Source organism: Melanerpes formicivorus, unplaced genomic scaffold (assembly GCF_026170545.1).
Source record: "Melanerpes formicivorus ecotype bairdi unplaced genomic scaffold, bMelFor1.0.p_v2 SCAF_13, whole genome shotgun sequence".
Classification (NCBI taxonomy): domain Eukaryota; kingdom Metazoa; phylum Chordata; class Aves; order Piciformes; family Picidae; genus Melanerpes; species Melanerpes formicivorus.
In genome coordinates, this window is record NW_027142365.1 from 16,531,412 (window position 1) to 16,545,363 (window position 13,952).

The 13,952-nt window shown below is 50.2% G+C and overlaps 1 protein-coding gene across 1 annotated transcript; it reads right to left on the reverse strand.

Moving 5' to 3' along the window:
- Nucleotides 1-7,748: 7,748 nt before the first annotated feature.
- OTUD1 (OTU deubiquitinase 1) lies at nucleotides 7,749-10,649 on the reverse strand. Its single transcript, XM_068146329.1, has one exon. The coding sequence runs from the start codon at nucleotides 10,401-10,403 to the stop codon at nucleotides 9,069-9,071; it is 1,335 nt and encodes a 444-aa protein (XP_068002430.1). The 5' UTR covers nucleotides 10,404-10,649; the 3' UTR covers nucleotides 7,749-9,068.
- Between the last annotated feature and the right edge of the window lie 3,303 nt (nucleotides 10,650-13,952).

Below are 13,952 nucleotides of genomic sequence, written 5' to 3' on the forward strand. Positions count from 1 at the left end.
GCTGCACTGGATGACCTTTGGAGATCCCTTCCAGCCCCTAACACTCTGTGATTCTGTGACACCAGCTGGAAATCTACCAGCAGTCCTGGTCACATGAGTGTTTTCCATGAGTTGCTGTGAGCACACACAAAAGGACAGCTACCTAATTCAGAAAGCATCCATAAATATTTACTTCCTGATAAGATAAGCTGCATGCCAAAAAAAATACAAATACAAATCCCCCAACAAAATGGAGCTGAAAGTTTTCAGATACCTGCAAAGCAAAGCCTGTGCTGTGCTGTGCTCAGTCTGCTGCTCACCCAGCTCCCCTTGAGACTGCAGCTTTGCTGTGCTAAGTGCTCTGTGGTTTAAGAGGGAATTGTTCAGCCAAGGAAAACTTACTCACCACTCTGATGAGTATAAATCTGATGGGGAAAAAAAAAACCAAACCAAAAAACCCCAAACCCAACTTATTCTACATGTTTTCAGCTTAGCAGTTCAGGAAGGATGCAGGTCACATGCACAAATATCCCTTACCCAAAGCCAAAGTTTCTTTCACTGAGGGAGATCAATGAGAAAAACAATTAGTTTCAAGGCCAGCTGCTAGGCCACCTCAGTTAAACTATATTCTTACCCTGAAAGGTTGGACTGGGTGATCCTTCAGGTCCCTTCCAACCTTCTTCAGGACTAGAGGAAGTGGCTTCAGGCTGTGCCAGGGGTGGTTCAGGCTGGCTGCTAGGAAATATTTCTTCACAGAGAGGGTTCTCAAACCCTGGAATGGTCTGCCCAGGCCAGTGCTGGAGTCACCATCCCTAGGGGTGTTTAAACAGAGTGTGAACCTTGGGCTGAGGGACATAGAATCATAGAATCAGCCAGGTTGGAAAAGACCTCAGAGATCATCAAGTCCAACCTATTGCCTAATAGCTAACACCTCCTGACAACTAAACCATGACTCCAAGTGCCACATCCAAGCCTTTTTTGCACACCTCCCGGGATGGGGACTCCACCACCTCCCAGGCAGCACATTCCAATGGCAAATTACCTTTTCTGGGAAGAACTTTCTCCTCATCTCAAGTCTAAACTTCCCCTGGCACAGCTTGAGACTCTGCCCTCTTGTTCTCTTGCTGCTTGCCTGGGAGAAGAGACCAACCCCCTCTTGGCTACAACCTCCCTTCAGGCAGTTGTAGACAGCAATGAGGTCTCCCCTGAGCCTCCTCTTCTCCAGGCTAAGCAACCCCAGCTCCCTCAGCCTCTCCTCACAGGGCTGTGCTCAAGGCCTCTCCCCAGCCTTGTTGCCCTTCCCTGGACACATTTAAGTGTCTCAATGTCCTTGACTGACCCTAAACTGGCTTGAGGGTTGGACTGGATGCCCTTGGAGGTCTCTTCCAACCCTATCTTTTCTGTGGTTCTGTGAATCTATGAATTACTTCCTGGCTCCTAATAGCAGAACACTGTTTTGGATTGGTTTGGTTTTCATCTACCAGTACTGGTCTCTTGTGTCTCCATTCTGAGTTTAGCCAGACTGTGACATGTTGTGAGATAACATCATTTCTTTATTAAGAAGTAACAGCTGCAAGTGCATGAAAGCTTTTAGATCAGCAGTCACAACACTCATCTATAAGCTGGCATAACCTATTTTTTCCAGAGCAAAACAAATCTTTTCACAACTGGCTTCATTTTGGGCACCACCTTTCCCTCAGATTTATATACACAGCAAAAAACCAGCTGTCAATCCCTAGGCTCATTCAAATGTCTTCTTTAATTAGCTTTTGGCTTACAGCATAAGTAGTTTCCAAGGTTGAACTGGAATGGGCAAACAGAATCATAGAATGGTTGGGAGGGACCTTGCAAGGTCATCCAGTCCAACCTCCCTGCATTAAGCAGGGACATCCCCAACTAGATCAGGTGGCTCAAAGCCCCATCAAGCCTGACCTCGAAAGGTGGCCTCCACCACCTCTCCAGGCAGGCTGCTGCAGTGTTCCACCACAACCAATAAAAACTCAAATGAAAAGAAATTAAAAGATTGCAGGGAGGGTTTGCAGGAGTAATAGGAATGGTGCTGGCAATTAACAAGGCCATCATTTTGTCATCACTCCTACCTCAAGCCACAAAAGGCAAGGTGAGTAACCTAATCCAGCGGAGGTGCAGTTTGGCTGGGGAGCAAACAAGTCATGTGAACACTTTAGTTAATTGCTTAACTGCTTAATCAAAGCTCAATCTGCAGGTCATATGGAAGATGGGTTAATTTGGGGTTGAGGTTTTTGCTTTGTGCTATTTACTTACCAAAGGAGCACATTTTGACCACAGGCTCTCTCTAAATATATATACAGATCTCAAAAGGAGCTCAGATGGAGTTGCAGAGATCACATCATTTCTAAAGCAGATACCTAAATCTGAGTACAGCAACAGAGATAGGAAGAAGTTTTGCTCTTAGCCATAATAGGTTAAATTGACAGAGCTTACTAAGTTCCAGATCCCACCCAGAGACCAGAAATGTTGGTTAGTTGTACCTCTGGAGAAGAGGAAGCTCTGTCTGGGGAGACCTAATAGCAGCCTTCCAGTAGCTGAAGGAGGCTACAAGAAGGATGGGGAGAGACTGTTTACAAACACCTGCAGTGACAGGACAAGGGGCAATGGCTTCAAACTAGAGAAGAACAGATTTAGATTGGATGTGAGGAAAAGGTTCTTTACTATGAGGGTGGTGGAATGCTGGAACAGGTTGCCCAGGGAGGTGGTTGAGGCCCATTCCCTGGAGATATTCAAGGTGAGGCTGGACAGGGCTCTGGGCAACCTGATCTAGCTGGGGATGTCCCTGCTTGCTGCAGGGAGCAAGGGCAGTCCAACCCTCAACCCAGTTTAGGGTCAATCAAGGACAGTGAGATACTTGAACGTGTCCAGAGAAGGGCAACGAGGCTGGGGAGGGGTCTGGAGCACAGCCCTGTGAGGAGAGGCTGAGGGAGCCGGGGTTGCTTAGCCTGGAGAAGAGGAGGCTCAGGGGAGACCTTACTGCTGTTCACAACTACCTGAAAAGAGTTGTAGCCAGGTGGGGGTTGTTCTCTTCTCCCAGGCAAGCAGCACCAGAACAAGAGGACAGAGTCTCAAGCTGTGCCAGGGGAAGTTTAGACTCGAGATGAGGAGAAAGTTCTTCACAGAGAGGGTAATTTGCCATTGGAATGTGCTGCCCAGGGAGGTGGTGGAGTCCCCGTCCCTGGAGGTGTGCAAAAAAGGCTTGGATGTGGCACTTGGAGCCATGGTTTAGTTGTCAGGAGGTGTTAGGTATTAGGCAATAGGTTGGACTTGATGATCTCTGAGGTCTTTTCCAACCTGACTGATTCTATGATTCTATGATCATTGGAGGTCCCTTCCAGCCCAGACTATTCTATGATTCTATGAACAGCTGAACAATGAAGTTTTACATCCAGCAGAAACATAGAAGCTTTGTAAATGAGAAATGCTGGATCCTTGCACCTGTGAAAATTACTCACTCATTGGGGAGTGGGGGGGGAAATAATTCAAGCATTAAGAGAGTCTCCAAAAGCTGCTAACATGTGCTTTGTGTGCTTTTTAAAATTGAGTTGGGCCCTGCAAACTGTTTTGACATTCAGCCACACTTTAACTCATTGATATTCAGCAACAGAAGTTCACAGGCAAGAAAACTGCTGGGGTTTTGCCTGTGAAATTCTGTTCATTTCTTTCTGAGATTGTCTGGCATCCCTTCTCTCATTTGCAACCTCCCTTCCCATCCAAAAAAGGTTGGCAAGATAAGAACATCATGGCTAAGAAGTCATTGTCCCCAGATGGGCAGCACAAGCCCACTGCCCATCACAGTGAGTCAGGACCTCCCTGCACTTGGGCTGAGCATGGGAAATAAAGAGGTAGAAGATGAGCTGGGCTCAATCACAGAATCTCAAATTCTCAATCCATTCTCATCACAAATTCTCAATCACAGAATCAAGGGATTGTTTCAGTTGGAAATGCCCCCTAAGATCATCCAGTCCAACTGTCAACCTAACACCACCACGTCCACTAAATCATGTCCCAAAGTGCCATGGCCACACATTTGTTGAACACCTCCAGGGCTGGTGACTCCACCACCTCCCTGGGCAGCCTGTTCCAATGCCTGACCACTCTTGCAGCAAAGAAACGTTTGCTAATATCCAATCTAAATCTCTCCTGGCACAATTTCAGGCCATTTCCTCTCCTTCTATCATCTCCCAGCTTCAGCTTTTCCCCCTAGCTACCCTCCCCTCCGACAACGATCATCTCTGCCACTCTGCACAGCCTAACTGCTACAGAGCTGAAGCTTCTGACACTATTAACCATGCCCCATGGCAAGGACACAACAGTTTTCTTTCTAGCAAAAACTGCAGGAAATAAAACATGCACTACAAGCACAGTGGTTTAAAAACACACTCAGGATGAAAGTCAAGAGCCCAAAGGAAAGATCAGCTCCCACTGGGACTGCAGCTTTGCTGTGCTAAACACTCTGTGGTATGAAAGATGATTGTTCAGCCAAGAAAACTTCTTATTCACCACTTTGGTGAGTATAAATCTGAGATGTATTAAAACAAACTTTTCTGCATGCATCATGCTGCTACAATTGCACACTGACATTCTCTCCAGAGAAGCCTGATCTTAGTCAGTCATCAGGACAGATGTATGAGGGGACAGAAAAACAGCCCCTCATGCCACACAGATGTGGCAGTCACCAGAGGTTTGTTTCCTCAGCTTGCAGTCTGAACACCAGGAATGGGTTTACTTGAATAACAAGAAAAGGTTTTAAATACCAAATCCCCCCAAAATAAATGGCATCCACAACCTCCCTGGGGAACCTGTTCCAGTGTCTCACTACCCTCAATGTCAAGAATTTCTTCCTACCTCCAGTCTCAATCTCCCCTCTACCAGGTTAAAGCCATTCCCCCTCATCCTGTCACCACCAGCTCTTATAAATCCCTTCCCAGCTTTCTTGTAGCCCCCTTCAGGTACTGGAATGCTGCTCTAAGGTCTCCCCAGAGCCTTCTCCAGGTTAAACTGCCCCAACCCTCCCAGCTTGTCCCCACAGGGGAGGTGCTCCTGCCCTCTGACCAGCTCTGTGGCCTACTCTGAACTCGCTCCAACAGCCTGATGCCCTTCTTGAGGACACATTCATTGTACACCCAAACTCCATTCTTGCAGACCCTGCATTGTGTAACAGAGTCTGTGTCCAAGAATTTGTGTGTCCTAGGCACACAAAACTTCCAACATCCCCATTGCACAGCGACAGAAATGCCATGGTCTTGGCACCTTGAGAAACTCCTGAAATGAAGGATCTGACATGTCACCTGGCACAGAATTAGGTCATAGGAACAAGCAAAGATGGCATCATGGAGCTGATGTTCCCCCAGACTCCAGTTCACACTCAGGTTACAATTAAAAGCATTTTCTACCTGACCTAAAGGCAGAACCAACACTGCTTCAGAACCAACACAGCATCAGTACAACCAATACTGAAAATCAAGATCTCCTCACTTACAGTCAGTGAAGAAGGTCTGTTGGCCAACATCCCCAGGCAGGTCTAAGGATTGCCTGGGTCATTTCAGTGATTAACCACGGTCAAAATAATTGGGTACTGAAATGGTGAGCAAAGACAGTATTTGTCCTTCCCTTGTTACTGGAATTCTTGTACAGGGGAAATTTGCACCTACTCACGCTTCTGTTGGGGGCAAGTGACACTGTTAGAAGCAGTTTCACAGAATCATGGAATCATTTTGCTTGGAGAAGACCTCGAAGATCACCCAGTCCAACCACCCTCTAACTCCCTGAAGGCTGGTGCTAAACCATGTCCCTCAGCACCACATCTCTGCCTCTCTGAAACACCTCCATGAATGAGGATTCAACCACCTCCCTGGGGAGCCTGTTCCAGTGGTTCAGAACCCTTGCCATCAAGAAGTTTCTTCTAATCTCCAACCTGAACATCCCCTCATGCAGCCTGAGAGCGTTTCCTCTCATTCTACCACTCGTTACTATAGGAAGGTGAGTATTGGTCTCCCTAAGCTCCTTCCAGGGAGTTGTAGAGAGCCAGGTGGTCTCCCCTCAGCCTCCTTTTCTCCAGACTAAACAATCCCAGTTCCTTCAGCTGCTCCTCACCAGGGTTCTTTTGCAGACCCTTCAGCAGCTTCCTTGCCCTTCTCAACATCTTTCTTGGAGCAAGGGGCTTTGTAAAGCTTCCTGCATGAGAATCACTACCTCTATAAACTACTGCATGAAGCTGCTTCTGCTGCTGCTCAGACATCACTAGCTTGCATCTGGACTTAGTAGCATCTCAGCCACATGTGGCACCATATCCCTCACCAACCTTCTCTGCTCCTCATAAACACATCCATCTACACCTAGCTCTCACCTCAGAACTCCACTTTTCAGTAAACTGAGAAAGTTAAGACTGGCCTAGCAAGACTGGGATTTATTTTTCCCCACCATGCCTTGACCAGTATTTTGTAATTAAAGTGATACATTGTCCATCATATTAAGCAGTACCAAACATACACACAATTGATCCTGCTGAAGTGTAAGACTGCTGCATTTCAGCTATTTAGCTCATTTTTAATCCTAATTTTAGCCCAGTACCCTCCTGCCCTTTAAGGATGGCCATAGCCCTTGAGATCAGGGGTGGATGTGTAGGCACAAGCATGCACAGGGAGTGCTGTTTAACAACTTGCAAGACATATCCATCTCATAATGGGATCAAAAAACCTGTTATTTCCTTATGACATCACCTCTACTCAAGCAACAAGATTGCTGAGCTCTCACTTATGACAGGGCAAACCTAAAACAACTTCAGGACCAGCTGCAGAAGAGGTTCCCAGTGACCAAAGTCTAAGCCCAAGCATGCATGGCTCAGCTGAGAGCTGGCTCATCACAACCCCTGCTGTCACCAGCCCAAGAGCTATGCTGGAGAGCCTCTTTTCTAAGGCGTATCATCATACAAAAATATTTCTCCTTGGCAAAGAGATATTCTAAGAGCTAGAGCTAATTGTGAAGAGGTTCTAGGATCTCTTATTGCCAAGAGATACTCCAAGATCTCTTACAGATAATTGCAAAGAGATGTTGTAAGGTCTCTTACAAACAATCCTGCAGACACTCAACTGTGTTTAAATGCTTGCATTCCTTGCACATGCTCACAGGCAACAGGCTGACCAGTGGTTCACATTTGTCAAGTATTATGGCCCCTTCTTCCCCACCTCTGAACTGTGGAAATTGAGGGCAGAGAGGCTAAATAAAGAGTCTGGAGAACCCCCCTACAGAATAGAGTAAGAATAGAACCAGACCAGGTTGGAAGAGACCTTCAAGATCATCGAGTCCAACCCATCAACCAACACCACCTAATAATCAACCAAACCATGCAACCAAGCACCCTATCAAGTCTTGTCCTGAACACCTCCAGTGATGGTGACTCCACCACCTCCCTGGGCAGCACATTCCAACGGGCACTCTCTCGGTGTAGAACTTCCTCCTCACCTCCAGCCTAAACCTCCCCTGGCACAGCCTGAGACTGTGTCCTCTTGTTCTGGCGCTGGTTGCCTGGGAGAAGAGACCAACCTCCGCCTGGCTACAACCTCCCTTAAGATCATAGAATAGTTTGGGTTGGAAGGGACCTTAAAGATCACCTAGTTCCAACCCCTGGGACCATAAAGATCATCTAGCTCCAACCTCCCTGCCATGGGCAGGGACACCTTCCACTAGCCCAGGCTGCTCTTGACCACAGCAGGAATGCAAAGGGTGGTAGAAAAGAGGCCAACTAAAATTATATTCTTTATTCATTCCATTTTAGCTGTGAATATTCCTATTATACAAATACAGTAAAAATCCCAAAAATCACAATATATTACAAAATCATAATTAAAAAAAAAACCAACCAACCCAAAAGTACAAACTGCAGTACTTAATAAATAGATCTACCAAGTGAATCAGAAAAGTAGAAGGGACAGAATTCAGCTTGGAAACGTCTACATGTTTGACCCAGCAAACCATACAAACCTCCATTTCAATAGCTTCCTTTTTGAAACCAGACTGTGGAATCCCATCCCTGGTAAAAGAAAAGTGGCTACAAATGTTGTGAGCAGATAATGAATTTGCTTGTGCAACACCAGTGCCAAAAAAGAAACCCCAACCAGAACCAGGGCTTATACAAAAGACACCATAACCTCAGAAACACAAACACCAAGGTGCAGCCAAGGCAATTACTGCCAAAGCAGGAGGCTATTATCTAGTCACAACATTCTGTTGCGAGTTAATGTTCTGTTATTAGAGATAAATAACATAAATGGAGCAGAGGGTGAGCCAGCCAGGCAACAAGAGGCCAGTTTACTCAAAACAGTAATTAAGTACAGAAGAGTCAATTGCTCCCTGTACTGTTCATCTGTAGCTGCATTCCAACTGGCTCAAAGGACCTGTTCTGTGCTCCAGGCAGAGGGAAGCAACTGTTCTGAAGAGCAGCCTGCTCATACTTTGCTGCACTTCGACACAACCCATTGTTTCAGCTCTGCAAAAAAACCACTCGCCACGCTCCTAGCGGTCAGGGAGGGTCAGTTTGACATCAACTTCATGTGGTAAAAACAGAAGGGTTTACAGGTAAAAACACAGCAAGAAAATAGCTGTTACATCATCAGCCTTATTTACAAAAGAAAATAAAAGAGGGGGGAGGGGTTAAGTTAAAACCAAAACAAAAAACCCACCCCAAAATTCTTTACAAACGTTTTTGGCTGTACAGCTGCAAGCCCGATAGTCATGTCAGATGTAGAATATGGAGGTAACAGTTTAAAAATCTTGTGCAAAAAATACATTCTGATAGAAAATAGACAGAAGGGAGGAGGGGGAGGGGGGAACACGAAGCTACACGGAGAATCTGCTTGCAAATAATCCGAGGCTAAGTTTATACAACAGAAACATTACAAACGCCTTTGTATTTTATCCCCCACGATCTACAGTCCTTCTCAGTCTGGGGTGCTGCTGCTTCGTTAAGGATTAAGGCATCACCATCACAGCCAGCACACCTTCTCTTCTGTCTGTCCCAGTCCCTGCAGCAGAGCTCCCAGCCTGCGGCCCAGACGTTCTCATGAGCAGGCGTTCTGCTCAATGTACATCTTGGACAAGGACACTGCCATGGACTTGGCCAGCTCCTCGTCCCGCCTGCGCTGTACCTGAGTCTGTCTGCACCACGCCTCGTACTCCGGGTTGGGGCACACGCGGTCCAGCACGGCATCGTAGTGCCCGTTGCTAAGCCAGCTCAGCCAGATACTGGGCCGTGTGGGATCCTCGGGCCCCAGGTAGTGAACCATGGTGGAGACGGTGGGGCTCTCGGGCCGGCCGCCCGTGGTGAGGTGGATGTTCACGTTCAGCATTTGCCCCATGGCCAGCAGCTCCGGGTAGCCGGCCCAAGCCCCGTCCTGGGCGGCCCCGATCAGGAATTCTCCCACGTCGCCCTCGATGATGGGGTTGAAGTGGTCCAGGTGGTCGGCGATATAGTGCACGGTCTGCTCGCGAAGCTCGCCGTGCAGCCGCTGGTCCCCGTACACCGCCTTGCAGACGGCGCGGTAGAGGCAGTTCCCGTCGGGGATGATGTGGAAGCGGAAGCGGCCCTTCTGCCGCAGGTACTTGTCCTGCTTTTCCACCTCGGCCAGGTACAGCGCCAGCTTCTCGCTGCGCTCCGGCCTGCCGCCCGGCGCTCTGCGCACATCGGGGCTGCCCCCGTCCTCATCCTCCTCCTCGGGCGAGCGACCGGCGGCGGGCTGCGCCTGACTACTGCTTCTCTCCGCCGAGCGACAACCGGGGAGCAGCCCGGGCTGGGCGCCGGCGGCCGCCGCCTGCAGCGCCTGGCAGTGCTCGCTGAGGCGCAGGCTGCGGTTGCTGGGCTCCTCGGCGGGCGGCGGCAGCACGGCGGCCTCGCCGTCCCCCCCGGCCTGCCGCATGCTCTCCAGGATGCCCTCCAGCAAGGCGCGGCTGCGGGGCGAGGCCGGCACCAGCTCGCCGGGGGCCTCGGGTCTCTGCACGATCCGGATGGGCACAATCCGCTCCAGCGGCCGGCGGCGGCTGACGGTGACCTGGGCGCAGGAGCTGTACTGCGGGCCGCCCGCCGGCCGGCTGCCGGAGCCCGCCGCGGGGCCGCTGGGCATCACCTCCAGGCAGGAGGAGAAGGCGGGCATGGCGGCGGCGCTGCTGCTGCTGCTGCTGCTTCCCCCAGCGGGAACGAATCCGTCTTTGGCGGAACTCTCGGCGGTCGGGCTAGGGCCCGCGGCGACGACAGCGCTCGGTGCCTCCGCGGAGGGGGGTCCCGGCGACAGGGAGACTTTGAAGACACCGGCAGTGCTTGGCGAGGTGGCAGCGGCGGTTGCTGCTGCAGCTGTCCCTGCCGCCGGGTAGTGGGTGATCACGGAGCTGTAGAGCTGCATCCTCAGCTCCCCGCGGGCGGCGCTTTATAGGCGGCGCCGTCGGACCCGGGGCGGGGAGCGGCGGGGGCCGCGCTGGGGCAGCCGGAGAGGATGAGCCGCCCGGGTAAAAATAAACAAGGGCATCACCACCCGGGCCCGGCCCGCCCCGCCCCTGCGCTCCCCGCTGCCGGCTGGGCCCTGCGGCGGCAATTCCGACTGCGCCACCAGCACCGCGCGGCCCAGCCGCCGCGCTCCGGCCGCTTCTGGAAGCTGCTGGAGGCCGGGCCGGGGGCGGGGCCGCGCCGTGTTTACCTCAGGGCCCAGGCACGTTGGAATGCGCGGGGCGGGGCGGGGCGGGGCGGGCCAGGGGGCGGCACGGGGCAGGGCGCGTCACACGGCGCCGCCGCCCATTGGCGGGAGAGGCAGGGGCGGGGCGGTTCGACCCTCAGCTGCGACGGGCCTCAGAGAGCCCGGGCCTGAGGTGCCCTTAGCGCCGTGCTCTCTGCGGGATCGGGCTGCGGGGTTTCGCTGCCGTGTTCTTTGGGGGATCGGGCTTGGGGCGTGACTGCTACAGGGGTGTCTGCTTCTGTGCTGCCTGGGGAGGCCGAGCCTGAGACCCCCTACCGTGCTCTCTGGGAGTCCGGCCCTGCGGTGCTGCTGCGAGCGTGTTTTCTATGGGGTGTGGGCTGAGGGAGCTTCTGTCCCCTGAGGAGGGCCGAGCGGAGTGCGGTGGACATGAGCTGCGCTCTCGCGTATGGGGCCAGCTTCCCTGGTCGGCGGGCAGCCGCTGCCGGGCAAGCTGCGCTGCGCAGCCGAGGCTGTGGCGCCGCCGGAGGGAGGCGCGGGAAGGCGGATGGAAGCAGCAGGTGCCTCGGTCGGAGCGGTGCTCCGCGGACAAACGCCCGATCCATCGTGCCGGGCTGTCGGCACCTCACTTCGGCTGTCTGGGCGGGGTACGAGCGATGAAACCGAGTGGTAACGGTACGGAAACTACAAAGAGTTGCACTGGGTCTTCCCTAGAAAATGCCACAGAGCGTCACCAAAGAAAAAAAAAACTCGTGAGGCAATTTGTCGGCCAAGCACTTTGCTTTCCGTAGGCTTGGCCATCAAGTATCAATTATTGGGTGTTCTGCTGGGAGCTGAATGATGCTCTGTTGTAGCCACACTGTTGCTGGGAAGGAATGTTGATTCTGCCTACGTATAATCAGTGGAATGGGTCATAACTTGCAGCTGAGACAGGAATAATATTCACCCATTAGTTTTCTTGCAGCATGACACAGGCTGCTATTCGTCCAGCTGCTCTCCTCCTTTGGAAAAATGTCGTGTATGCATACATGAAAAGTGTGATGTACATCAGCACGTAATAATAGGTGGGACCAGCTTTAAAACCCAGGGCTCGTAAAGATCATTGATAATCAGATTATTAATGCTTACAGTGTCTTAATTTAAGCCATATCGTTCAGCCTTAGCTGTGGTATAAATAAAGTCATAGCTAAGCCTTTGTCCATGAGCGATGACGTTATCTGGACGCACTGGGTTTATGTTCTGACAGGCATGCTGACCAAGGAGCGCTGGACTGTGCGATGATCAAATGTTAACACTGATGTTTATTCCTACCAAAATGGGAAGGTGTTGATATGCATCTTTTAAAAGTTATCTTGTAAATGTTCTGGAGTCCACCCCACAGCCTCAGATGTCTTTGGGAAAGCTTCCGTAATCCAAGCAGATTGCAGGCCTTTCAAAGATCAACAACACAGACCAAACCCACACTCTGTTTAGGATATTCTAAAAACAAATCTCTTTTCCTTGTTCATTTTTTAAGAGGATCACTTGCAACAGATAGGAGTGTTAAAAATAGTTGTTACTTTAATCCTTGGTTGTCTTTGGATCCATGTCCAGGGATCTAATTCTTATCTTCAATCTCTGCAGCTGATTCCAAGGCTACCAAAAACAGAGAGTCACAGAATTGTCAGGGTTGGAAGGAACCTCGAGGATCACCTAGTTCTAACTCCCCTGCCATGGGCAGGGACACCTCACACTAGAACAGGTTGCTCACAGCCACATCCAGCCTGGCCTTAAAAACCTCCAGGTATGAGGCTTCTACTACTTCTCCGGGCAACCTGTTCCAGCGTCTCACCACCCTTGTGGTGAAGAACTTCTTCCTAATGTGTAATCTAAATCTTCCCTCCTCTATCTTGGATCCATTCCCCCATAGTTCCATCAGTACTCTACACCCTAAAAAGTCCCTCCCCAGCTTTCTTGTAGGCCCCTTCAGATACTGGAAGGCCACAATAAGGTCTCCCCGGAGCCTTCTCCAGACTAAACAACCCCAACTCTATCAGCCTGTCCGCACAGGACAGGTGCTCCAGCCCTCTGATCAGCCTCGTGGCTCTTCTCTGGACATGTTCAAGCATGTCCATATTTTTCTTGCAATAGGGGCTCCAGAACTGGACACAGTACACAACAGAGGATTTCCTTCTCTTTTCACAGAAAACACATTCTGATCCCCTCAGATTTCCATGCTGAAATCCCTCATGCTAAAAAAAAAGTACTTATGGGAACAGTTTTCACATCCAGCTTTTTTATCCTGGCTAAAACACAGTAGCTAATTCCATGCATTGTTGGGAAGCTCTAAATAAAAATGTATGGAGTTGAGCTATACCTCCACAATTATTGTCTCCAAACTTGTAATGTAAGAAGTGTATCAGATACGAATGGCAGCCCCAGTGTCCCGAGTTGCCTGCTACAGCCACAAAGTTGATATCTTTAGAACAAATGGTAATGGGCATTAACCTGAAGTGGGTTTGGCAGCCTGCTGCTGGGGGATAAGATGTTACAACTGCTCTGAAATTACAGAGTGACTCTTGGATTTCAGAATGTTCAGAACTTTGTTTTAAATATAGCTTGTGAGGGCAGTCAGTAAGGCTTTTCAGGACAAGAGGAAATGGCCTCTAGTTGCACCAGGGGTGGTTTAGGTTAGAGATTAGAAGAAACTTCTTCCCTGAAAGGGTTCTCAACCACTGGCACAGGCTGCCCAGGGAGGTGGTTGAATCCCCATCCCTGGGGGTGCTTCAAAGAAGCAGAGATGTGGTGCTGAGGACCATGGGGTTTGAAGTTTTTTTCCAACCAAAACGATTCCATGGTGAAGTCCTTCCTATACTCCCAGTTAAAATGTGCATGGCAAATTGCTAGTAAGGTTAAAACACAATCAAAAGCTGTTACTAGGTAACAGAGTCACAATAAACCATTTGTGCCACTCAGTGTTAATAGCATGCTACATTCCTTGTAATTGTCACCTCCCATGTGAAGTAAATGGAAAGAGAACCTCAGCTCGGCGCGGTTTCCCTGTGCTGTTATTAAATACTGACAGCATTATGTAACTGAGCACCTAGGGTGAGGCACACCTACCTGGCCTGGGGGCCAGCCAGTGTCTCTGGGTGAGCAGTGACCAAAGCCCCACCAAACCCCTCCAGCACAAAGCACCTCATGGCTAGTTTTCAGCTTTCCTACCAGCAGCTACCAGAAATCATCACTTCCCTAAACAAGTCATTTTCTCAGAGGTGTGACCTC